General features: G+C 47.6%; 1 protein-coding gene and 1 long non-coding RNA gene across 2 annotated transcripts in view; one reads left to right on the top strand and one right to left on the bottom strand.

Annotated features, from left to right (window-relative positions):
• Positions 1 to 1320: 1320 nt before the first annotated feature.
• LOC140418044 (uncharacterized) overlaps positions 1321 to 27534 on the bottom strand; it is a 91649-nt gene continuing 65435 nt past the window's right edge. The window contains 1 exon segment of the mRNA XM_072501471.1: positions 1321 to 6036. Within this exon segment, the coding sequence (XP_072357572.1) occupies positions 4543 to 6036 (1494 nt within the window). The 3' untranslated portion in view covers positions 1321 to 4542.
• Positions 15437 to 25214, top strand: LOC140422350 (uncharacterized). Its single transcript, XR_011947395.1, has 2 exons — positions 15437 to 15779; positions 23994 to 25214. It is a non-coding gene; the product is annotated as an uncharacterized lncRNA (long non-coding RNA).

The following is a 27534-nucleotide window of genomic DNA, read 5'->3' as shown; positions in this document are numbered from 1 at the left end:
GTATATTCTCTTGTTTAACTCCCACACTTTGTTCATATTTATATCTGTTTTGTATTCCAAAAACTCAATAAAAAACATTTTCAAAAAAGGTTAATTTTAATAAATACAAAACCAAACCACAATACTTAACAGACAGTGGATCAGTCTGTTCTCTCTGGATCACCAGCTCTCCACCTCCGGGTGTGAGCGGTGCTGTCTCTTGTTCTGTTGCCTGAAGTCTCTCTTGCGCACCGAGCTCCAGAGAATTGTAGCTCATTAACCCTTTCTAGCAGTTGCTTCTTTACGCATGGTCAGTTATATCCTGCAGTTCTGATTGGCTGAAGCAGCACATGATTAGTCCCTGATGAGTTAAATTGTGCACGATCAATGTCTGATTGGTCTCTGAAGGATGTTGGTCACCTTGCTGATCTAACTTCCCAGTAACTCAGTCATCTGCGGCACGGTGGCACAGTGGTTAACACTGCTACCTCACAGCTCCAGGGGCCAGGATCAATTCCGGCCTCGGATAACTGTCTGTGTGGAGTTCGCATTTTCTCCCAGAGTCTGCGTGGGTTCCCTCCAGGTACTCCAGTTTCCTCCCACAGTCCAAAGATGTGCAGGTTAGGTGGATTGGCCATGCTAAATTACCCCTTAGTGTCCAAAAAAGTTAGGTAGGGTTATGGGGACATGGTGGAGGCATGGGCTTAAGTAGGGTGCTCTTTCCAAGGGCCGGTGCAAACTCGATGGGCCGAAAAACCTCCTTCTCCACTGTGGGCATTCTATGAATTTGCTGATGTCACTTCCTCATTAATTTGGTCACCTTGCTGATGTCACTTCCCATTCACTCAATCACCTTGCTGATGTCACTTACCATTAACTCAGTCACCTTGCTGATGTCAATTCCCTCTGATTTGGTTACCCAGGATCTCAGTCACTTGTGGTAACATCCTTTTCTTTATTGCTGTCCCCTGCTGTTTTATTAATTTTATAGCTTTACCGCTAAGATAACAAGGCACCACAAGGTACCAACATACATGTAATAAGAAGATGTGTGGTGTCACTTCCTCATGGTTGATGTTTGTCACCTCATCGTCCCAACTGATACCATCAAATTCCTACAGTGCTGGAGGCCATTCAGCCCATCAAATCTGCACTGATCCTCTGAAAAAGCACCCTACCTAGGACCACTCCCCCGCCCCATCTCCTTAACCCCACCTAACTAACATTTCATTGGACATTAAGGTGCAATTTAGCACGTCCAATCCACCTGACCTGCACACCTTTAAACTGTGGGAGGAAACTGGAGAACCCGGAGGAAACCCACACACACCAGGGGGGGGGGGGGGGAAGTGCAAACTCCAAACAATCACCCAAGGCGGGAATTGAACCCGGGTCTCTGGTGCTGTGAGGTAGCAGTGCTAACCACTGTGCCAACATGCTGAGATGATACATCTCGGGTGCTGTGTAATATCTCAGTGATTGCCAATGACTGAAGCAAGTTACTTAAATACAAATAACTAAAATTACAAGAGATTCACAAACTTAAACTAATACAGCAATTACTATAGAACGTAGAAAATAAATCCATAAAGGTGATTGGTGTGAAGTTCAAGCAGCAAGATACACATTACAAAATACCTTTTCTATTCATAAATTACACATTCATAAGAAATAAAAGTCACAGAAACTACATAACTACCACACCATTGCAGGAACTGATAATAAAACTAATGCAGAATGTCTTTGAAAGAAAGTGACTATTTTGCTTTAAGTTAAAAAGTGAATACAATTTAAGACATATAATTTCTCCAGCATTGACACAATTAAACTACAAGAAACATCACATGTATCCCCTAACAGAGAGAGACAAATGTATTTATTTTAGATATATCTGTAGTGGGGGGGGGGGGGGGGGGGGGAACACTATTTACTGTCCAGGATAAAATAAATGTCCTACATCGGCTTTTGTGGATAATTTCAGTCAAGGAGGAGTTCACTTGAAGACAGAGACTCACATGGAGCGGTACCAAATTGAGTGAACTGATTTATACACTTTGTTTCAAAGATAACTGAACATAACTAAAACAAAACTATTTTTACTAAACATGGACTTTCCTACAATATTATGATCACTGTTACCTCGATGCTCCATCACAATGTGTTTATTGATTAATCCTGTCTCACTGAACATTGAGGTCTTGGATAGACAGTTCCCTGGTTAGCTCTAGAAGGAGCTGCTCTAAGAAATTCTCCCCAAAAATCTTTACTAACCATGTTCCAGGCTGTCTTCGCCAATCTGATTCTCCCAATCTACTTTTGATTAAAGTCACCCATTAATTAAAGCCTTATTTATCCTTTCCTATACACTCTACCTAGAGTGTAATTACTGTTAGGAGGGCCATTTACTACTCCCACAAGAGAATTCAAAACCATTACTATCTCTTATCTCGACACAAACCGATTTGACACAATAATACTTCAGGCGCAGGTGGTCTCTCAGTACTAAAATAATGCCATCCTTAATTAACAGGAGCCACTTTGAGTCACATCTTCCCAGGTTCCTACCATTCCGATATGTCAAATACCCTTCAATATTCAGAACCCAGCCTTGGTTACCTTTCGACCAAGTCTCTCTAATGTCTATCAGGACACACACATTTATCTCTATCCACGCTGACCATTCATCCATTTTTTTTATAAATGCTGAGCACATTTTCAATTCATTTTCAGGGTTCAATAATCCAATAGGGATATCATGAGAAACTCTTTACCCAGCGAGTGGTGAGAACGGGGAACCCACAGTGAGTGTTTGAGGTGAACAGCATGAATACATTGAAGGGAAAGCGAGATACATACATGAGGGAGAAAGGAATAGAAGGATATGCTGATGGGGGAGATGAAGAGGGGTGGGTGGAGGCTCATGTGGAGCATAAATACTGACAGAGACCAATTGAGCCGACTGGCCTGGCCCTGTGCTGTAGACTCAATGGAACAGAAACAAACTTATTTATTTTAGATCCAACTGTAGTGGGGGGAAACACTGTTTATTATTCTTAAATGTCCTTCATCAGCTTCTGAGGATTATTTCAGTGGAAATGTGCTCCCCCAGGCTCAAGGGGCATTAGCCCACTTGAAGCACAAATCGTGAGACCGACCATAATATACCCATTGCAGGGCAGCACGGTGGCGCAGTGGTTGCACTGCTGCCTCACGACGCCAAGGACCCGGGTTTGATCCTGGCCCCGGGTCATTGTCTGTGTGGAGTTTGCACATTTTCCCTGTGTCAGCGTGGGTCTCACCCCCACAACCCAAAAAGCTGTGCAGGATAGATGAATTGGCCACGCTAAATTGCACCTTAATTGGAAAAGGATTGGGTACTCTAAATTGTTTTGAAAAATAAATATACCCATTGTACAGAACCTTGGTTAGGCTGCAGCTGGATAACTGAGCACAGTTTTACTGCCCTTACCTTGGGAAAGATATTATTTCCAGAAAGGGAGTGTAATAAAGGTTCACCAGACTTGTTCTGGGTTTGGCAGGACTGTCCTATGCAGAGAGATTGGGGAAACTGGGCCTCTTTTCTCTTGAGTTTCAAGAAATGAGAGGGGATTTCATTGAAACTTACAAAACCCATAAAGGAATAGACAGGGGAGATGCAGGTGAGATGTTTCACCTGGTTGGGGAGTCTAGACCCTGGGACATAATTTCAAAATAAGGGGGAAGCCACTTTGGACCGGTCTCGGAGAAGACATTTCTTTACTCAGAGGGTTGTGAATCTTTGGAATTCTCTACCCCAGAGGGCTGTGGGAGCTCAGTCACTGAGTGTGTTTAAAGCAGAGACTGACACCAAACCTCAGGCGAGGAGCAATGTTGCGAAGGTTGACCCTTCATGGATAACCTCAGCCAGTACAACAGTTGTACCCCTGCTATCCTCCGCATCATGAATCAATCATCCAGCCAACTGAGCTAACTGACCCCCCTGGTAGATATATAATTCATTAAATATTAGCTATTGCCAGTCTCCCATCATACCATTTAATGTGGTTTCCCAGTCCACCTCAGACAACTTGCTCCCATACCATGATAGTTTTCTTCTGTGAGAAACACCCAGAGAAATTAAACAGAAAAAACATGTAACCACCAGGGCCCATCTTCATGGCAATGTGGCAGGATTTGGGGGGCATCCAAACAGAAATGCAAACTAAATATCTTCTAACTTCCAAACACCGCTTCACTCTGTGATCCTTGTGAAATTTAAAACAAGGTAGTCGCAACAAGGCTCGCAGAGCATCAGCCCACTGGAGACAAAGCCGTGAGACTGCCAAGTCCAGCAGAAAGAAACCTGCGACCCTCCCCATTGACCAACAGTTAGAATGAACAAAATGCAGTCCTGGATGTAATTGAGAGCAGAAACCAACCCCTGTAATCAACTGGGAACTTGTTGGTTCTCATCAGGTGCAATGAATCATGGATTCTCTTCCCAAATTGAGAGATGAATGGACTCTACCCAGTGTGAACTCGCTGCTGTGTCTGCAGGTGGGATGGATCACTAATTGCCTTCCCCTACTCAGAGCACGTGATTGCCTTCTCCCCAGTGTGAACTCGCTGGTGTGTCCTCAGATTGGATGAATCACTGAATCCCTTTCCACACTGGGAGCAGGTGAATGGCTTCTCCCCAGTGTGAATTCGCTGGTGTCTCAGCAGGCTGGATAACTGAGTGAATCCCTTCCCACACTGAGAGCAGGTGAATGGCTTCTCCCCAGTGTGAACCCGCTGGTGTTTCTTCAGGTCCGGTAACCGAGGGAATCCCTTCTCACACTGAGGGCAGGTGAACGGCCTCTCCCCAGTGTGAACTCGCTTATGTGTCCGCAGGGAGGATGAATCACTGAATCCCTTCCCACACTGGGAGCAGATGAATGGTCTCTCCCCTGTGTGAACTCGCTGGTGTGTCTTCAGGCTGGATAAGCGAGGAAATTCCTTCCCACACTGAGAGCAGCTAAAAGGCTTCTCCCCAGTGTGAACTCGCTGGTGTCTCTTCAGGGTGGATAAGCGAGGAAATTCCTTCCCACACTGAGAGCAGGTGAACGGCCTCTCCCCAGTGTGAATTCGCTGATGTGACTTCAGGGTGGAGAACTGAGTGAATCCCTTCCCACACTGAAAGCAGGTGAACGGCCTCTCCCCAGTGTGAACTCGCTGATGTGACTTCAGGCTGGAGAATTGAGTGAATCCCTTCCCACACTGAGAGCAGCTGAACAGCCTCTCCCCAGTGTGAACTCGCTGATGTATCCGCAGGGTGTATAACTGAGTGAATCCTTTCCCACATTGGGAGCAGGTGAACGGCCTCTCCCCAGTGTGAACTCGCTGATGTCTCTTCAGGTTGGATAACTCAGCGAATTCCTTCCCACATTGAGAGCAAGCAAATGGCCTCTCCCCAGTGTGAACTCGCTGATGTGACTTCAGGTTGGAGAACTGAGTGAATCTCTTCCCACACTGAAAGCAGGTGAATGGCCTCTCCCCAGTGTGAACTCGCTGGTGTGACTTCAGGATGGATAACTGAGTGAATGCTTTCCCACATTGAGAGCAGGAGAATGGCCTCTCCCCAGTGTGATATCGCTGATGTATCCACAGAGTGGATAACTGAGTGAATCCTTTCCCACATTGGGAGCAGGTGAACGGCCTCTCCCCAGTGTGAACTCGCTGATGTCTCTTCAGGTTGGATAACTCAGCGAATTCCTTCCCACATTGAGAGCAGGAGAATGGCCTCTCCCCAGTGTGAACTGGTTGGTGTTTCTTCAGGCTGGAGAACTGAGTAAACCCTTTCCCACACACAGAGCAGATGAACGGCCTCTCCCCAGTGTGAATGCGTCGATGAATCTCCAGCTGAGATGGGATTCTGTATTCCTTCCCACAGTCCCCACATTTCCACGGTTTCCTCATGTTTTGCATCTCCTCGTGTCTGTCCATGTTGGACATGAAGTCTCGTCCACACACAGAACGGTCTCTCCCCGCTGTGAATGGTGTGATGTTTTTTTTAGGCTGTGTAACTGGTGAAAGTTCTTTCCACAGTCAGTGCTCTGGAACACTCTCACTCGGGCGTGTGTGTCTCGGTGCTTTTCCAGTCACACGGATGTTTAAAATGTTTTGATGCCGACAGATCGGGTAAACAATTCTCCTTCTACATTCAAAGGCCGATGATACTCAGATCCCAAGGTATCGAGTGACTCTGTAAGACCGAGACGTGACAATTGAGATCTCAGATAAATTCCTCCTTTTGTAATATCTGTAAAAGGAGTTTACAAAAGTCAACACTCAGTCCAGGATAGAAATTCAGAACAGATAATTCTAATTTCTTTGGACCATTCTTTGTTCTCTCATTCCCAATACCGCGGCTCCAATACCACAAGTCATTGAAGCAGAATTAGGCCACTCGAGTCTGCTCCGCCATTCAATCATGGCTGATATTTTTCTCATCCCCATTTTCCTGCCTTCTGCCCATAACCCTTGACCCCCTTATTAATCAAGAACCTATCTATCTCTTTCTTCAAGACACTCAGTGATTTGGCTTTCACAGCCTTCTGTGGTAGAGTTCCACAGATTCACCACCCACTGGCTGAAGAAATTCCTTCTCATCTCTGTTTTAAAGGATCGTTCCTTGAGACTGAGATTGTTCTAGTTTTAGAACAATCCCTTGTTCTAGTTTTTCTTACAAGTGGAAACATCCTCTCCACGTCCACTCTATCCAGGCCTCGCTGTATCCTGTAAGTTTCAATAAGACCCCCCCTCATCCTTCTGAACTCCAACGAAAACAGATCCAGAGTCCTCAACCATTCCTCATACGACAAGCTCTTCATTCCAGGGATCCTTCTTGTGAACCTCCTCTGGACCCTTTCCAAGGTCAGCTCATCCTTCCTTAGATACGGGTCCCCAAACTGCTCACAATACTCCAAATGGGGTCAGACCAGAACCTTATACACCTATTCCCCATACCTAGTCTCCAGGGAGCGGACTCGGAGGGACGGAGTTTCGGAGCTGTGAGTACAGAAACCTTATCTCGCGGATTCACAGCTGAGTCTCCAGGGAGCGGACTCGGAGGGGCAGGGTATCGGAGCAGTGACTGTAGGAAGGATGAGCTGGCTGACCACTGCACCCTGGTACAGGAGGCCATTCAAGCGGGGGGAGGAAGTGGTAGTTGTCGGGGATTCTATAATTAGGGGAACTGATAACATCCTTTGGAAGCAGGACCGAGAGTCCCACATGGTATGTTGCCTGCCCGGTGCCAGGGTGAGGGGCATCTCTAACCGCCTTGAAAGGATATTGGAGAGGGAGGATCCAGTTGTTGTGGTCCACATTGGGACAAACAACATTGGCAAGACTCGGAAAGAGGACCTGTTTGGGAATATCAGGAACAAGGAACAAAATTAAAGAACAGGTCCTCAAGAGTTATAATCTCTGGATTATTCCCCAAGCCACGTGCAAATTGGCATAGGGATGAGAAAATTAGGTAAGTAAACACGTGGCTAAAGGAGTGGTGCGGGAAAGAGGGGTTCCATTTCATGGGGCACTGGCATCAGTATTGGGACAGGAGGGATCTGTACCATTGGGACGGTCTCCACCTGAACCGATCTGGAACCAGTGTCCACGTGGAAAGGATAAATAGGGAGGTAGTCAGGAACCTAACGTCAGGAACTGCAGCTAATGACAAAACTACAAGTAGTATACTGGTTAAAGCAAAAGTGAAAAGTAACAAACAAGCAAATAACAAACAAGCAAATAACAAAGAAGCAAATAACAAACAAGCAAATAACAAAGAAGCAGTGCTGAGGGAGCGGTCAGGGGGAACAGCCCGATTAAGAGGTCTGTAGACAAATGCACGGAGTGTAAGGAATAAACTAGACGAGCTGCAGGCGTAAATGCAAGTTGAAGATTATGATGTTGTCGCTATTACAGAGACTTGGCTGCAGGATGGTCAGGACTGGGAACTAAATATACCGGTTATAAAGTTTACAGGGGGGGACAGAGAATATGGCAGAGGGGGTGGATCAGCCTTACTGATCAGAAATACTATCACCTCAATGGTGAGGGAGGAAACAATGAGGGGAAAGCATCCAGTGGAGACAACAGGGGTGGAACTGAGGAAGAAAACAATCTAAAACTGTAATGGATGTTGTGTATCGACCCCCTGGTGGCAGTTCTGAGGGGCTAGATTGTATCAAGGCAGAAATTAGGCAAGTGTGTAGCAAAGGCAGAGTAGTATTAATGGGGGGATTATAACTGACACACAGATTGGGAGAGGCAGACAAGCACCTATCAGAAAGGGAGTGAATTTCTGGAATGTGGCCGGGATAGTTTCTGGGTCCTCGGTGCCGGGAGATGGCAGTGCTAACCACTGCACCACCCTGCTGCCCCCTCTTCTGCCCATCTAGCCAGCTCGTCTATATTGTCCTGTAATCTAAAGCCTTGTTCCTCACCATTTATCACACCACAAATTTTTGTGTCAGCTGTGAACTTCCTAATCATACCTCCTACGCTCACATCCAGATCATTAATGTGTACTACAAACAACAAGTGACCCAGCACTGATCCCTGCAGAACACCGCTGGACACAGGCTTCCAGGCACAAAAACAACCTTCAAACATCACCCTCTGCCTCTTATGACTGAGCCAGTTTTGGATCCAATTTGCCCTGAATCCCCTGGGCTCTTACCTTCAGCATCAGCCTCCCATGTGAGAGTTTGTCAAAAGCCTTACTAAACTCCATGTCAAATACATCAATGCACTATCCACATCTACAACCTAGTCACTTCCTCAAAAAATTCAATCAAATTTGTAAGACATGCTCTCCCTTGTTTAATCTTTGCCTCTCCAAGTGGAGATTAATTCTGTCCCTCAGAATGTTTTCCAGTAGTTTCCCTGGCAGTGAAGATAGACTCACTGGCTTGTAATTTCCTGGTTTGTCCCTATTTGCTTTCTGAATAATGGCACCACATTACCTGTCTTCCAGTCCTCAAGCCACCTCTCCTATGGCCAGAGAAGATTTGAAAATTGTCAGAGCCTCTGCAATCTCCTTCCTTGCCTTCCACAGCAGCCTGGGATACATCTCACTTGGCCTGGGGATTTATCCACTTTCAAACCTGGTAAAACTACTCATACCTTCTCCCTCTCAATGTTAAGTTGTTCAAGCAAATCACAATGTGCCTTCCTGATTTCTATACCTACATCATCCTTCTCTGTAGTGAACACAGATGCAAAGTACTCATTTGAAACCTCACCTGTATCTTCCAGTTCCATGCACACATTGGTCCCTACTCTTATCCTGGTCAACCTCCTGCCCGAAATATAAAACATTGTTGGATTTTCCTTTATTTTACCCGACAGTGCTTTTCCATGCTCCCTCTTTGCTCTCCTAATTCCTTTCTTAAGTAATCCTTTACACTTTCTATGTTCCTCTAGGACCTTCACTTTGAGCCCACGGTATCTGTGTTAAGACACTTTAATTCCTTATCCAACCCTGGATATCCCTTGACATCCAGGGTTCCCTGGACTTATTGCTCCCACCCTTCACTATCATGGGAACATAGAATCATAGAGTTTACAGTGCAGGAGGAGGCCATTTGGCCCATCGAGTCTGCACCGGCCCTTGGAAAGAGCACCCCACTGAGGCCCACACCTCTGCCCTATCCCCGTAACCCCACCTAACCTTTTTGGACACAAAGGGCAATTTAGCATCGCCAATCCACCCAACCTGCACATCTTTGGACTGTGGGAGGAAACCCACGCAGACATGGGGAGAAGGTGCAGACTCCGCCCAGACAGTGACCCAAGTCGGGAATAAAACCTGGGACCCTGGAGCTGTGAAGCAAAGCGCTAACCACTGTGCTACAGTGCTGCCATGTGCGCTCCCTATTTCCTTTTTGAATCCCATTGCTCTAATGTAGATTTTTCAACAAGTGGCTGCTCCCAGTTGATTTTGTCCAAATCCTGTCTTATGTTTTTTAAATTTGCCCTCCCCATTCTGTAACGTACGAGACCCCAACCTCAAATTCAGATGTTTCAATTTTATTGGTTTGCTCCTCTTGGGCTTTCCATGAGCGAATTAAATTTATCCATTTCAAGTTGACTATGTTGTTGGTCAGTTCCCCAATACTTTGGGGTGTGTGAGCTGCATTGTTATCCTCCTGTTTTTATAGAATCTAACCCTCTTTCCCCACTCACTATGTGGACATGTTGACTGGTTGTTGATTTGCTGACATTTCACCTGGAGGCTGTGCTCCCTCAGATATCCTGTTCTGAATGAATTCTCAATGTCTGGTCGTATTTCTGCGGCAATATCTCTTCTTCACTGGCCCATTTCCCGCCAGTTTTTCTGCTGCTTTCATTGTTTGAAAAATGGTGAAAAGAAAATAAATAAAAATATTGACATTTGCGGGTGTCTGGCGGGAGGTGCGCGGCTTCCCTTCCGACAGGGAGTCAGGGAGCCGCTTCAGCTCTTTCCGTGCAGCCTGGTCAAGCTGCCGAGAGCCTCGGGACTCACTGCTCGGTGCCACCGGTCGGGTCTGACGCGGGGACAACCCAATCAATGACCTTCCCCTCCCCCCGGCCAGGGACTGCGCATGTGCGATAGAGCGCCCATCCCTTGACCTTCCAGCTGACGTCTAACCAATGGGAAGAGTTGGAGAACCGGAAGGACTCCGGTCCTCCAGCCAATCAAAGCTCGGATTTTGTGTGGCTGACGATTGAACTTCACACAGACTGAAACTTCCTCTTGTCTCCAACATCTGTCAGTAAAACACTTTCTTTTCTCCCCCTTTCCATTTCTTTTCTCATTCTCACCTTCAGTTGATGACTTGCAGCAACTGAAGTGAATCCAGGGAGGGTGCAGACTCTTTAAAGGTTGGCCCAGGTCTCAGTGGGGGAGCTACTCATTTGCTCTCAGGGTTGGAAGAGATTCACTACTTTATCCATCCTGCAGAGACACCAGCGAGTTCACACTGGGGAAAGGACATTCACCTGCTCTGACTGTGGGAAGGGATTCACTCAGTTTCCCCATCTGCAGACACACCAGCAAGTATACACTGGGGAGAGACTGTTCACCTGTTCTCAGTGTGGGAAGGTATTCACTACGTTATCCAGCCTGAAGTCACACCAGCAAATTCACACTGGGGAGAGGCGATTGTAGAAATGGACCCAAAGTGGTGGTATCTGCAATATATATCTATATGTATATGAAACGTATAATATTTTAAATACAGACTATTTTCTAGATTCACACTGACAGTGTATAATCCTAGTTTAAAATGTCATGTAGCAGCCTCTGAGGCATCATGGGTAGCCAGCTGACTTGGCCACATTCCTTGTGAAGGAGTTTACACAGAGAGCTGAACTCCCCTTGCCTGTAACTCCCAGTCAACTGCCAGTGAGGAATGCTGCCTGTCGCACCACTCTGTAATGAAGTTAAGATAAGAGAGTCTATCAAGAAGACCCAAGGACAGTTGATAAGGGGTCTGGAATACACCACCAGGGGGCCTCTGTCTGTTTATGACCTCTGACCCCACAGCCCCATGCTGATAGTAACCAATAATTATTACAATTGGATTGTGTCCAGCCGAGGTGGGCTGTGTAACTGTTCGAATTGTATAATTATTGATGATTTTCGTTGTGCAGTCAGAGAAGCGCATGGTGAGACCCATGACTGGCTCCCTGCCGGTGTTAAATCAATAAACTGTTCGACGTTTGGGGCAGACCCGAGTGTTGAGTGATTCTTTCAGTCATTCCCGCGAACACCATTCAATGTGGGAAGGGATTTTGAGATTCTTGGCATTCGGTGAGACACCAACAAGTTCACAATTGATTACAGGAGTTGGATTCGGTTATTGTTTCTGCTCTTAATTACATCCAGGACTGCATTGTGTTCATTCTGACACTTGGTGAAGTGGGAGGTTCGGAGGGTTTATTTCTGCTGGACTGGCCGGTCTCACGACTTTACCTCCAGTGGGCTGATGCACTTTGAGCCTTGTTGCGAATACCTGGCCCAAATTTTACGAGGACAAAGACTGAAAGGGTGTTTGGAAGTTGAAAGATATTTGGTTCCCATTTCTGTTTGGAACTCCTCAAAGCATGCCACGTTGCCATGACGCTGGGAAATGGTGGTTATATGGTTGTTTTGTTTAAGTTATCTGGGTGTTTCTCACAGAAGGAAACTGTCAAGGTATGAGGGGCAAGTTGTTTGTGTCAGATTGGGTCATTACAATTAAACGCAAGACAAAAGAGAGGCACTCGCTAGCAGTTCAGCAATTATTACATATTTACATAACATATAAATTCCTTTAACAACAAAAATCCATCAGGAAAGGTGATGCAATTGTGGCTAACAAGAAAAGTTAAAGATTCCATTAAACAAAAAGAAGAGGCTTTTCCAGTGGCAAAAATAGTAGTAAGCCGGAGGATTGGGAACTAGTTTTAGGGGATGGCACGTGGCGAAGTGGTTAGCACTGGGACTACGGCGCTGAGGACCTGGATTGGACTCCCAACCCTGGGTCACATTAGTCTTTGCTAATCTTTTGCTTTTCACATTCCGAGAGGAGCTTTTCCAGGCGTTTTATTATGTTTCTCGCCAGTTTAATCTCACATTCTATTTTCTCTTTATCAGTTTCTTGGTCTTCCTTTGCTGAATTCTAAAACTAGTTATTTTTTTCTTCTTCTTTTAAAAAAAATAAATTTAGAGTACCCAATTATTATTTTTTGTCCAATTAAGGGCCAATTTAGCCTGGCCAATCCACCGAACTTGCGCATGTTTGGGTTGTGGGGGTGAGATCCACACAGTCACTGGGAGACTGTGCAAACTCCACATGGACAGTGACCCGAGGCCAGAATCGAACCCGGGTCCTCAGTGTCGTAGGCAACAGTGCTAACCACTGTGCCACCGTGCCGCCACATGGTCTCTCTTCTGATTTCATGGCGAGGGAGGATCGCCTTCATTAAAATGAATGTGTTGCCCAGACTGTTGTACTCGCAGCAGATGCTGCCTGTACTGCTGTCGACCAGAGTCATTAAGGAAATTAATAGAACGATTAGTACATTTATCTGGAACAAAAAGAGACCTTGCATCAAGTTTGTTCAGCTCCAATGACCAGGAGCTAAGAGAGGGTTGGGTCTCCCGAAAATCAGGCGATATCAACTGGCCTCTCATCTGAGGTTCATAAGGGATTGGGTGAGGATGGACCCAACATCCACCTGGCTGAATATAGAAGCAGACCAGTCAGTTCTCCCTCTACAGGTCTTGTTGTTTATGGTGACATTAAGACAGGATCTGCTAAGTGTGATAATCCTGTTATTATTAATACTCTCAGAGCGTGGAGGTTGGCCCACCAATTAGAAGGGAGTTCTATATTGATTTCCGTTCTCTCTCCTGTCCACAGCAGTCTAGATTTTCCACCCAGTCTCATTGACCATGGATTTGATACCTGGAGACATAGAGGTGTTTGTCGGCTGGGAAACAAGTCCAGAGATGCTTCCATACCATCCTTTGAGCAACTCTGTCAAAAATTTGATATCCTAAGACAAACCCTTTTTAAGTATTTACAGCACAGACACTTTATTCTTAATAAGGGATCCTTGCCTCATGATTCTTCAATTTCCCCAGTGGAAAGAATCCTGAATTCTGTGGAGCTGAAACAATTGATTAGCAAGTTCCATGATACTCTAAATTCCAGATGCTGCATTTCAACGTTCAGAGCGTTGCAGTCATGGGAAAGGGACTTAACAGTCAATATTGCTGAGGAGATATGGGGTAACAAATGGGACTATGTCTGTAAAAATTTTGGTTTGCAATAAAATGAAGGAGATCCAGTTCAAGATACTGTCAAGATCCAAGCCTATTGGCCAAATGTGGTGAGGGAACTGGAGAGGATTTTAGACAGAGTGTTAGAGTCTAACGCTTTATTCCTGATCCTGGGTCTCCGGCATGGATGAATCATTGATTCTATTTTTAAAAAGGCTCTGTAATATCTTGACTGTTGCCACTCATAAAAATATCCTCTGCTCCTGAATTAGTGACAATTTCCCCTCCAAACTTGGCATAGGCTGATTATTGAAAGCATCCTAATGGAATTTTTACCTTAGTACTCTGTTCGAAGTCTGATGTATTCCACAGAGTATGGAAGCCCCATCTCAAATACACAGGCCCAATTTGATCTGACCTGCTCGTCCTGGGCTTTCCATGAGCTTTTTATGCTTCATCTTAATTGGACTATGTGGTTAGTCTGTTTCACAATATTATGGGATGTGCAACCTGCATTGTTGCACTTCTGTTTTGTATAATCTTACCCTCTTTCCCTCCTCATAATGTTAACCTGTTAACTGATTGATAAATTGATCCGGCATTTCATTGAGAGGCTCTGGTCCCTCAAATATCCTGTTCCAAATTAATTCTGCAATGTGTTCCTTGTATTTATGCTGGCAATATCCCTTGTTCTCTGCGCCTATTTTCCACCAATGTTTCTGTCACTTTGTATTTATTGGTAAAAACCAATAAAATATGTTTTTTAATCTTTCCAGCTCATCTGTGAATATATTCAATGACCCCCCCCCCCTCCCTCTCAAGCCTCCATTGGTCCCTGCGGAAGAGAATTCAAGAGACAAACAACCCTCTAATGGAAGAGACGACTGGAAATAAATAATGTTGCGACAGTACAATATTACACAACTAGAAATAATAAATGTATTTTATTACAGAACCATCTCTAATGTATCTAATCTGTGCAATATAACAACACGAGACATATCTCTGTCTGATATTACTTTTCTGCCCCCTTAAATGTCAGCCATCTTCTGGGGAAACCAGCCCTTTAATTGTGAACATTAGGAAACAGACCAGTGGCTGGATTAGCACAGTGGGCTAAACAGCTGGCTTGAAATTCAGAACAATGCAAGCAGCGCGGGTTCAATTCCTGTACTAGCCTCCCAAAACAGGTGCCGGAATGTGGCGACTAGCGGCTTTTCACAGTAACTTCATTGAAGCCTACTTGTGGCAATAAGTGATATTGTATTATTATATTATCCTTTTAGTCAGACAAATAAATGTGTCAAGCTGAGGGAGCAAAGGATGGCAATGCCTTTAAGAGAGAGAGAGACATGGGCCAAGCTTTCCAGAGTCTGCACCCTTCTTAGATTCACTTCTTTTCCCTTCAGTTGGTGCAAGTCACCAATTGAAGGTCAGAATGAGAAAAGAAATGGAAAGGGGGAGGAAAGAAAGTGTTTTCCTGACAGATGTTGGAGACAGGAAGTTTGAGTCTTCATTCACACGAAGCCCGCGCTCTGATTGGCTGGTGGACCAGAGTCCTTCCGGTCCTCGAACTCTTCCCATTGGTGAACACTGCAGCAGGATTGTTGGGGAGGAGGAGGTGCTCGTCGCCCACCTTGGACATGCGCAGTCCCAGGCCGGGCGGAGGGGATGATCAGCGACAGGCTTCTCGCTCTGGCCGAAGCCGTCAGCTGGTTGCCTGGAAACCTTGTCTGGAGATGCAGGAAGAGGGGGAAACAACGGGTGGGAGCGGGCCTGCGCACTGGAACCCGGGTAAACCACGCCCACTCCCACGTGAGCCAGGGATTCACCCCTCCAATGTATACATGAAAACGATTGACCAAAGGGAAGCAGCGGAGGACCGGAAGTGAGCTGGGCCTCCAGCAAATCAGAGCCTGACCTTTTGTCAAATGGCTGCACGGAGCTTCCGCCACTGTCTGCCCAGGAAATTAAAATTAATAAATTGAATTTTAGTTGCTCATGGAAAGCCCAGGATAAGCAGGTCAGATAAACTGGAGCCTATGTATTTGCTGCTCCTCTGTCTCTGAAACTTCCTCCTGTCTCCAACATCTGGGATTAAAACACTTTCTTTTCTCCCCCTTTCCATTTCTTTGCTCATTCTGGTCTGCAGTGGTTCACTTGTTTAAATCCTCAGGCCCAGATGAGATGTATCCCAGGCTGCTGTGGGAGACGCGAGAGGACATTGCAGAGACTCTGACAATAATTTTCAAATCTTCTGCCAGAGGACAGGAGGAGAGATAATGTGGTTCCATCATTCAAGAAGAGAAGTAGGGAAAAAACATGAAATTATAGGCCAGTGCGTCTAACTTTAGTGGTGGAGAAACTATTGGAAACAATTCTGAGGGCCAGAATTCATCTCCACTTGGGAAGGGAAGGATTAATCGAGGATAGACAGTACAGTTTTGTCAGGGAGAGATTGTGTCTTTCAAATTTGATTTTGATTTTTTGAGGTGACTAGGTGATGAAGGTTGTGCAGTTAATGTAGTCTACATGGACTTCAGTAAGACTTCGGTCTGTCATGGGAGACTGGTCAAGAAGGCAAGAGCCCAATTGATCCAGGGCATTTTGCCAAATTGGATCCAAAATTGGCTTAGTGGCGGGAAGCAGAGGGTGATGGTCAAAGGTTATCTTTGTGACAGACTCCATGTCCAGTGGTGCTCCGATAGGATTGCTGCCGGGTCCTTTGCTGTTGTAGTGTACATTAATGATGTAGATGTGGCTACACTGAAGATTTGGGGACAGTGGAGACGGCATAGGGGAAAGACTGGAGCCTTGGGGGGGTCCCCGATAAGAAACAACCATAGGTTTGCCCCGGGGGGAATGGATGGGGGATATGGAATGTGGCAAAGAGCAGGAATAACGCAACTGAAAGATCTGTTTGTGGATGGGAAGTTCGCGAGTCTGGGAGCGCTGACCGAGAAATATGGGTTGCCCCAAGGGAATGCATTCAGGTATATGCAACTGAGGGCTTTTGCGAGGCAACAGGTGAGGGAATTCCCGCAGCTCCCAACACAAGAGGTGCAGGACAGAGTGATCTCAAAGACATGGGTGGGGGATGGTAAGGTGTCAGATATATATAGGGAAATGAGGGACGAAGGGGAGACTATGGTAGATGAACTAAAAGGGAAATGGGAAGAAGAGCTGGGGGAGGAGATCGAGGAGGGGCTGTGGGCAGATGCCCTAAGCAGGGTAAACTCGTCGTCCTCGTGTGCCAGGCTAAGCCTGATTCAGTTTAAGGTATTACACAGGGCGCATATGACTGGAGCACGGCTCAGTAAATTTTTTGGGGTGGAGGATAGGTGTGCGAGGTGCTCGAGAAGCCCAGCGAATCATACCCATATGTTTTGGTCATGCCCGGCACTACAGGGGTTTTGGATGGGGGTGACAAAGGTGCTTTCAAAAGTAGTAGGGGTCCGGGTCGAACCAAGCTGGGGGTTGGTTATATTTGGGGTTGCACAAGAGCCGGGAGTGCAGGAGGCGAGAGAGGCCGATGTTTTGGCCTTTGCGTCCCTAGTAGCCCGGCGCAGGATATTGCTAATGTGGAAAGAAGCCAAGCCCCCGGGGGTGGAGACCTGGATAAATGACATGGCGGGGTTTATAAAGCTAGAGCGGATTAAGTTCGTCCTAAGGGGGTCGGCTCAAGGGTTCACCAGGCGGTGGCAACCGTTCGTCGAATACCTCGCAGAAAGATAGACGGAATGGAAAAAAGAAGGCAGCAGCAGCCCAGGATCGGGGGGGGGGGGGGGGGGGGGGGAGGAGGAGGAGGAACCAGAAGGACTCTCAGGGTTGTTAATATATACTGTATAATATGTATAGGTCGTTGCTACAGATAATTATATATTGGACTGTTAAATTATATTTTTGGAGAGTGTTACTTGTGACAAGGCAGTTGCCAATTAGGGCTAGTTTTCATTTTTGTTATTTATTATTTATTCATTTTTGTTTATAAAATAGGTCATTGTTATTTGTGTTGTTATAATATTGTGTAAAGGATGCACAATGTACTGTGTTGGTTGACCAAATATTTTCAATAAAATATTTATTAAAAAAAAAAATGATGTAGATGTGAATGTAGGTGACAAGTACGTATGCAGATGACAAAAACATTGGTGGAGTGGTAAATAGGAGGAAATCCTTATATTACAGGATACTATAGATGGTCTCATTAGATGGGCAGAACAGTGGCAAATGGAATTTAACCATGAAACGTGTGAGGTGATGTGTTTTGGGAGGACTAAGAAGGCAAGGGAATATACAATGAATGGTAGGACCCTCCCTAGGAAGTACAGAGGACAGAGGGACCTTGGTGTGCATGTCCATAGATCCCTGAAGTCAGAAAGACACGGAGATAAGGTGGTTAATAAGAGGTATGGGATACTTGCTTTTATCAGCTGAGGTATAGAATATAGGAGCAGGGTGGTTATGATGGAGCTGTATAAAATGCTCATTAGGCTGCAGTTGGAGTACTGTGTGCAGTTCTGGTCGCTACTCTAGATGAAGGATGTGATTAGACTAGAAAGGGTGCAGAGGAGATTCACCAGGATGTTGCCTGGACGTTTCAGCTATGAAGAAAGGCTGGTTAGGAGTTGTTCCCCTTCGAGCTGAGGAAGCTGAGGAGTAAGTGAGATGTACAATTTTTAAAAAAATGTTTTAAAGAATAATTTTTATTCAAATTTTCACAAAATATCAACAAAATACAGAAGGAAAAGAACCCCCCCCCCCCCCCCCATTATACATAAATAATAAATTAACAGCCTTCATCAACACAAAGGCAAATATACACGCCCACTCAAGAAAAACGAACCCATCCCCCCCCCCCCCCCCCCCCCCCCCCCGGGTTGCTGCTGCTGCTGACCATCTTCTAACGTTCTACCAGGAAGTCTAGGAACGGTTGCCACCGCCTGAAGAACCCTTGCACCGATCCCCTTACGGCAAATTTCACCCTCTCCAATTTAATAAATCCCGCCATATCGTTGATCCAGGATTCCACGCTTGGGGACCTTGCAACCATCCACTGAAGAAGAATCCTTCGCTGAGCTACCAGGGACGCAAAGGCCACAATACCGGTCTCTTTCACGTCCTGCCCTCTCGGCTCCTCTGCCACCCCAAATATTGCGAGCCCCCAGCCCGGCTTGACCCTGGAACCTACCACCCTCGACACTGTCCTCGCTACACCCTTCCAAAAGTCTTCCAGCGCTGGGCACGCCCAGAACATGTGGGTGTGGTTTGCTGGGCTACCTGAGCTCCTAACACACCTGTCCTCGCACCCAAAGAACCGGCTTATCCTTGCCCCGGTCATGTGTGCCTTATGCAGCACCTTAAATTGTATGAGGCTGAGCCTCGCGCAAGAGGAGGAAGAGTTCACCCTCCCCAGGGCATCCGCCCATGTCCCCTTGACGATCTCCTCACCCAACTCCTCCTCCCACTTACCCTTCAGCTCCTCCACCGAGGCCGCCTCCTCCTCCTGCATCACCTGGTTCGTTGCCGAGATCCTCCCCCCTCCAACCCACACCCCCGACAGCACCCTGTCCTGGACCCTGCATGGCGGCAACAGTGGGAACTCCACCACCTGCCGCCGAACAAACGCCCTTACCTGCATATCTCTGAAGGTGTTCCCCGGGGGGAGCCCAAACTTCTCCTCCAGCTCACCCAGGCTCGCAAACTTCCCGTCCACAAACAGGTTCCCCATCCTTCTAATACCTAACCTGTGCCAGCTCAGGAACCCTTTGTCCATCCACCCCGGGACAAACCGGTGGTTCCCCCGAATCGGGGACCACACCGAGGCCCCCACCTCCCACTTGTGACGTCTCCATTGCCCCCAAATTTTGAGGGCAGCCGCCACCATCGGGCTCGTTGGATACCACTTTGGAGGAAGCGGCAGCGGCGACGTCACCAGTGCCTCCAATTTCTAGAGCGACACCCGATGCTCCTCCCCACCCCGCACCAGCCCCCTCCAGTTTCTCGACTTCCTCAACGCCATGGCCAGGGGTTCAATCGCCAGGCCCGTGCCCCCACAGGACGCCATCTCCAGCCTCTTCCATGCCGCCTCATCCCCCTCCATCACCCACTTACGCACCATTGCCACATTGGCGGCCCAATAATACCCACAGAGGTTGGGCAGCGCCAACGCCCCCCCATCTCTGCACCGCTCCAGGAACACCCTTCTCACCCTCTGGGTCTTCTGCCCCCACACAAACCCCATAACGCTCCTGTTAACCACCTGAAGAAGGCCCTAGGGATCAGGATGCGGAGGCATTGGAACAGGAACAAAAACCTTGGGAGCACCGTCATTTTAACTGACTGCACCCTACCCGCCAGGGAGAGTGGCAGCACGTCCCACCTCTTAAACTCCTCCTCCATCTGCTCCACCAGCCTCATGAAGTTAAGCTTATGTAGGGCCCCCCAGCTCCTAGCCACCTGGACCCCCAGGTACCTGAAACTCCTCTCCGCCCTTTTTAGCGGGAGCTCAACAATCCCCCTCTCCTGGTCCCCCGGGTGCACTACGGACAACTTGCTCTTCCCCATATTAAGCTTGTACCCGGAGAAATTTCCAAACTCCCTAAGACTCCTCATCACCTCCAGCATTCCCCCCACCGGGTCCGCCACATATAGCGGCAAATCATCCGCATAGAGCGACACCCGATGCTCCTCCCCACCCCGCACCAGCCCCCTCCAGTTTCTTGACTCCCTCAACGCCATGGCCAGGGGTTCAATCGCCAGTGCAAAGAGCAGGGGGGCCAGAGGACACACCTGCCTCATCCCCCGGTGTAGCCGGAAATACTCTGACCTCCTTCTGTTTGTGGCCACACCCTCACCCACCTGACGAACCCCTCCCCGAACCCGGACCTTTTCAACACCTCCCACAGGTACCCCCATTCCACCCTATCAAAGACCTTCTCTGCATCCATCGCTGCCACTATCTCCGCCTCCCCTTCCATCGCCGGCATCATTATAACATTCAAGAGCCTCCGTACATTAGTATTCAACTGCCTCCCTTTCACGAACCCCGTCTGATCCTCGTGTATGACCTGCGGCACACAGTCCTCTCTCTATCCTCATGGCCAAAACCTTTGCCAGCAACTTTGCATCTACATTTAAAAGTGAGATCGGCCTATATGATCCACACTGTGGGGGATCCTTGTCCCGCTTCAGGATCATGGAAATCAGCGCTCTAGACATCGCGGGGGCAGAGCCCCCCTCTTCCCTTGCCTCGTTGAAGGTCCTTACCAACAGCGGGCCCAGCAGGTCCGAATACTTCTTGTAAAATTCAACCGTGGACCCATCTGGCCATGGTGCCTTCCCCGCCTGCATGTTTCCTATTCCTTTGACCAACTCCTCCAACCCAACCAGCGCCTCCAACCCCGCCACCTGCCCCTCCTCCTCCCTCGAAAACCACATCCGGTCCAGGAAGCGACCCATCGCTCCCTCCCTCCCTCCAGTGGGGGCTCAGACCGGTACAGTTCCTCCTAGAAGTCCCTGAAGACCCCATTGATACCCACTGCACTTCGCACCGTGCTCCCTCCTCCATCCCCAACTCCCCCGATCTCCCTCGCTTCCGAAGCTGGTGCGCCAGCATACGGCTCGCCTTTTCTCCGTAATGATATACCGCCCCTTTCCTCCACTGTGCCTCCGCCTTCCTGGTGGTCAACAAATCGAACTCGGCGTGGAGGCTACGCCGCTCCCTAAACAATCCCTCCTCCGTGGCCTCCGCTTACCTCCTGTCCACCCTCACCATCTCCCCCACCAACCTCTCCCTCTCTCTCCTCTCCCCCTCTCCTTGTGTGCCCTAATGGAGATCAGTTCTCCTCTGACCACTGCCTTCAGCGCTTCCCAGACCACCCCTACTTGCACCTCCCCATTGTCATTAGCCTCCAGGTACCTCTCTATACACTTCCGGACCCGCCCGCTCACCTCCTCGTCCACCAGCAACCCCACCTCTAGGCGCCACAGCGGGCACTGGTCCCTCTCCTCCCCCAACTCGGGTCCAACCATTGCGGAGCATGATCAGAAATGGCTATCGCCGAGTACTCCGTATCCTCCACCCTCGGAATCATACGCCCTGCTCATGACAAAAAAGTCAATCCGGGAGTAGGCCTTGTGAACATGGGAGAAGAATGAAAATTCCCTGGCCCTCGGCCTCGCAAACTCCATGGATCCACCCCTCCTACCTGGTCCATGAATCCCCTCAGCACCTTGGCCGCCGCCGGCCTCCTGCCCATCCTACACCTAGAGCGATCCAGTGCCGGGTCCAGCACCGTGTTGAAATATCCCCCCCCCCCCCCCCCCACCACTCCCCATTGTCAGGCACCCTGTCTCCAGGTCCAGAATCCGGCCCAGCATACGCTGCATGAACCCCGCATCGTCCCAATTCGGGGCATATACATTGACCAACACCACCCGCTCCCCCTACAGCTTGCCACTTACCATCACATACATACCGCCATTGTCTGCCACAACACTCAACGCCTCGAACGACACTCTCTTCCCCCCACCAGGATCGCCACCCCCCCCCGATTATTTTGCATCCAAACCCAAATAAAACACCTGCCCTACACACCCCTTTCTCAACCTTACCTGATCTGCTGGATCAGGGGGCTACTCACCCCCCCTCCCCCGCCGACCAGCCATAGTCCTTCCTAGGCCAGCCAAGTGCCCGCGCCCCCCGCACGACCCGTTCCCCACAGCGGCAGACCCCCGCCCCGACCTCCTCTACCAACTCCAGGTCTCTCTTGGCCATTCCAGCAGCAACCCGGTCCCATTCTCCACCCCCCCCCCCCCCCCACACCAAGCTAGATCCCCCCCCCAGCTGCATTGCTCCACCCATTGCACTCTGCTGACCCCGGCCACTCCCGCCGCTCCATCGACCCCCCCACCCCAGTGTGGAACTTCCCCTCCCCCCCTTGTCCACCAGCAGGATCTCATCCATTCCACTCCCAGCGCGGGAGAAAAAGCCCGTGCGTCCCAGCTCCGGCCCCGCCCCTTCAACCCTAAGCGCGGGTAAAAGCCCGTGCTTTCCACTCGCCCGGCCCCGCCTCCTCTGGCGCAGCTCCCTTTCCAGGCCCGGTCCCACTACCCCCAACTCGGGCCCCCCCCCACGGGGCCCCATCTCCCCTACCGACCATCAACCCCCAAGCAGTTTACAAGTGCCGTTACGGGCCCTAAGAAGAGCCCAAAAGTCAGTTTTTAGCGGGACCTGCCGAATGTGCGACTTAGCTACGCATAGCCGCAACCGGAAGGCCAGATCTACAAATTTATAAAAGGAGATTTGGAGGGTATTTGAGGAAAAACATTTTCACCAGAGGATGGTGGGATGTGGAACTCACTGCCTGAATTGTGGTCAAGGCGGGAAACCACACAACATTGAAGAAGCATTTAGATGAGTATTTGACAGGTCAAAGCACACAAGGCTACGAACCAAGTGCTGGAAAATGGGATGAGAATAGATAGGTGCCTGATAACCAGCACAGACAGGACGGGCCAAAGGGCCTCTTGCTCTGCTGTGAAACTCTCTGATTCTATGAGGACAGCGATATATCTTGTGTTGTTACATTGCACAGATTAGATACATTATTGATGGCCTTGGAATGAAGTACATTGATTATTCCAGTCTTGTAACGTAGAACTGTAGCTACGTTATATATTTCCAGTCGGATGTATTACAGAACATCAGGAGTCCAATGGACATTTCGAGTTGATGCTGACTCTCTGTTGAGCAATTCTGCCAGTCTCGAGTCTGTTCCATTCTGTAACCCTGCAGCACCCGTTCAATTTCAGTTAGAAATTAGTAATCATCTCTGCTTGACTCCCGTCATGTATCAAGTATCAAGATCATGATTAATCTTAACCCCCTGTATCTTAACCAACTGGAACAATCCTAAACATTAAGCACATTTTCAGTCCAGTAATATAGACATATATCTGTCTGGCAGCTGCGTGAAGATTTTCAGGTCACTGTGTCCAGGACAGGAAGCAGTCAGCATGGATCTGTCAATCAGCCTGAATCAGCACCTTCAGGAGAATTGGGAGGGTGAATATTAAACACAGCAGAATGAGAATGGAGGGAGAGTGTGTGGGATGGAGATTTACAGCTTTTGGGGAATGAGAGAGGAAAGAATGTTCCAGAGAAACTACAATTGTCTGTTCTGAATTTCTACCCTGTACTGACAGTGATAATTTTTGTAAACCCCTTTTACAGGACATTAGAAAGTGAGGATTTACAGAACAGAAATCTCAATCCAAACATCATGCCAAGAACGGACAGTCAGTCGATTGATCGGGACTTGAATATCATCAGCCTTTTAATCTAGAAGGAGAAATGTTTGTTCTGTCGACTTCAACAGATTTTCTGCATCAGTGTGACTGGAAAAGCACCGAGACACACCCACCCGAGTGAGAGTGTTCCAGAGCACTGACTGTGGAAAGAGCTTTAACCAGTTACACAGCCTGAAAAAATATTGCACCATTCACAGCGGGGACTGTACACGTGTTGTGTGTGTGATCAAGGCTCTAACTGAATATCCAAACTGCAAAGATACAAGGAGACGAAAAACATGGAGAAACGGTGGAAATGTGGAGACTGTGGGAAGGGATTTAAATACCCGTCTGAACTGGAAACTCGATCAATGCAGTCACACTGGGGAGAGGCCTTTCACCTGCTCTGTGTGGGAAGGGATTCACTCAATTATCCAACCTGCAGACACACCAGCGAGTTCACACTGGGGAGAGGCCGTTCACCTGCTCTGTGTGTGGGAAGGGATTCACTCAGTCATCCAGCCTGCTGAGCCACAATGTCACTCACACCAATGAGAGACCCTTTAAATGCTCTGACTGCGGGTTCCAATCCTGGCCCTGGGTCACTGTCCGTGTGGAGTTTGCACATTCTCCCCATGTCTGCGTGGGCTTCGCTCCCACAACCCAAAGATGTGCAGGTTAGGTGGATTGGCTATGCTAAATTGCCCCTTTATTGGGGGAAAAAAATAATTGGATATTCTAAATTTAAGAAAAAAACCCCAAAATAAATCAAAATGGAGGAGAGAGTTCAGGGTGTGAAGTTGTTGAACTCAATGTTGAGTCCAGAAGGCTGTAAAGTGCCTCATGGGAAGATGAGGGGCTGTTCGTCCAGCTTGTGTTGGGCTTCTCCGGAACATTGCAGCAGGCCGAGGACAGAAATGTGATCCTGAGAGCAAGGTGGTGAATTCTAATGACAGCAAGCGGAAGGTCAGGGTCATGCTTGTGGACTGAGCGGAGGTGTTCCACAAAGAGGGCAGGGAACAGGCTCCAGATGAATTAAAGATAAACCGTTGAGTCCAGAACATTGTGAACATCCTTTCATTCTGGTTGTCTTTGATCCTCAAGTCAATTTTCTGTTTTTATAACCATGTTCTCTTTCATCAATAAACTTCTTTCAGTAAAAATATTGATTTTTCTGAACTTTTGATGATTAGATTGATGTACTTTAGGGAAAGTGGGTGAGAGGGGTTGACAGGCTCTTTACCAGAAAGTGAGTCCCTCTGAGGTAATTGGCAAAGGAACCAGAGGGGGAGATGAGATTTTAGTTTATCTTTTGACACAGCGAGTTGTTCTGATCTGCCACAAAACAGATTCAATTGTATCTTTCCAAAAAGTAAATACTTGAATGGGAAGAATTTGCAGCGCTGTGGGGAAAGAGCAGAGCAGTTGGATGAATCAGAGAATCCTTTCAAAGAGATAGCAGGGACACGATGGGCTGAGTGAATTCCTCCTGAATCTGAGCCTCCTGCTTTTGTGCAGGTTAAAAGGGACAGATTTCATTGCAGCCTCTTCCCTGTATATGTATTTAAAGGGACAGGTTTCTCTTGAGCTCTGAGTGACCGATATAACAATTGGTTGGAGACTCATTTCCCAGTCAGTCCTTCAGCACCTTCCTGTCTCTATTAGTGCGACACCCATGGCAGTTTCCCAACTGGGTCACAGGTCCCGCTATTCTCAACTAAATTCAACCCTCAGCTCCGTCTCCTGCCTGTCATTGACATGAGCAATAGAGACAGAAAGGTGCCCGAGGCTCAAATAGAAAGTTAAAACTGTCTCTAAATCAACACTTGAAAATGAAATGAAAATGAAAATTGCTTATTGTCACAAGTCGGCTTCAAATGAAGTTACTGTGAAAAGCCCTTAGGCACCACATTCCGGCGCCTGTTCAGGGAGGCTGTTACGGGAATCGAACCGTGCTACTGGCCTGCCTTGGTCTGCTTTCAAAGCCAGTGATTTAGCCCTGTGCTAAACAGCCCCTGACTTCAACATTTGTCAGTCAAAGATGTTATTTATACTGGGGTTTTTAATGATTAGATATAGGCATTGGAGGCAAAAGGTGGGGGGGTTTAAAAGGTAACTTCCCTTTCTAACCTTGTACTGTCTGTAGTGTCAGCCATGGCTCAGTGGGCAGCTCTCTCACCTCCGAGTCAGACGGTGTGGGTTTAAATCCCAGTCCCAGAGACTCGAGAACAAAAATCACACCCAACATTCCTCATCCCACCATTGTGGGAGTGCTGCACTGTCAGAACAGCCTTCTTTCAAATAATGAAATGAAAATGAAAATTGCTTATTGTCACAAATGGGCTTCAAATGAAGTGATTGTAAAAATCCCCTAGTCGCCACATTCCGGCGCCTGTTCAGGGAGGCTGGTACGAGAATTGAACCCGTGCTGCTGGCCTGCTTTAAAAGCCAGCTATTTAGCCCAGTGTGCTAAACCAGCCCTTAAGATGCTAAACTGAGGCCCTGTTTGCACCTCTCGGGTGGATGGAAAAGTTCCCACAGCCACTATTTTGAAGAAGAGCAGGGGAGTTATCCCCGGTGTCCTGGTCAATATTTATCCCTCAATCAACATCACTAAAAATACATCATCTGCTCATTATCACATTGCTGTGTGTGGGATCTTGCTGAGTGTAAATTGGCTGCTGAATTTCCTACATTAAAACATTGACTACACTTCAGAAATATTTCATTGGCTGTAAAGTACTTTCGGACGTCCTCTGGTTGTGAAAGGTGCTATAGAAATGCAAGTTTTTAAATTGAAGATTTCTGTTATCTAATCTTGTTATCTGGAATTTAATTGATTTCAGCCACCCCCAACTTAGCATTTAATAAATTCACTTTGGATCAGACAAGACTTTAAACAATTAAGACAAAGGCAGAATTTTCTGGATAGTAAATTTACTGAATAACTTTAAGACATTGACTTTTACAACTTCATGCGGGTGATCAGTCTGTCGAAGTGTAACCCTCTCTGGCTCGTTCTTTGACAGTAATTCTTGTGGAATTCAGCCTCGGGAGTCTGGCTCCTTCTTTCACAGTAATTTCCTTGGAACTCGGCCTCCGGAATCTTCAGTACTTGGCCAGCAAGGAAGACCTTTGAAACCTCTACTTTTATCCCCAAAGTGACCATTACCTCAGGTCAGAGTTGGGCCTGTTGTAACATAACAATTCGTCAATTTGGTCACTAGATTCATTAATTGGATCCCCAATTACTGACACCACCTTCTCTCATTATCTCAGACAGGAATACAATAGAACTGTTTCATACTATCCCTTTATCTGATTCTATACAATCCCTTATTCATAGTTTCAAATGTTGAGGCTAATCAGAACTTAAAGGTCTCTCTTGCCAGTACATTTATCCTCATTGCACTTTCTTTATGCACAACAATTAAGCTTTTACATTTTTACAGCAAATGAGAAGCAGGGCACGATCTAATGGCCAC

This window comes from Scyliorhinus torazame, chromosome 5 (assembly GCF_047496885.1).
Source record: "Scyliorhinus torazame isolate Kashiwa2021f chromosome 5, sScyTor2.1, whole genome shotgun sequence".
In the NCBI taxonomy this organism is placed as follows: Eukaryota; Metazoa; Chordata; class Chondrichthyes; order Carcharhiniformes; family Scyliorhinidae; genus Scyliorhinus; species Scyliorhinus torazame.
The sequence above is the reverse complement of the archived record's forward strand: the minus strand, read 5'-3'. Positions and strand labels throughout refer to the sequence as shown.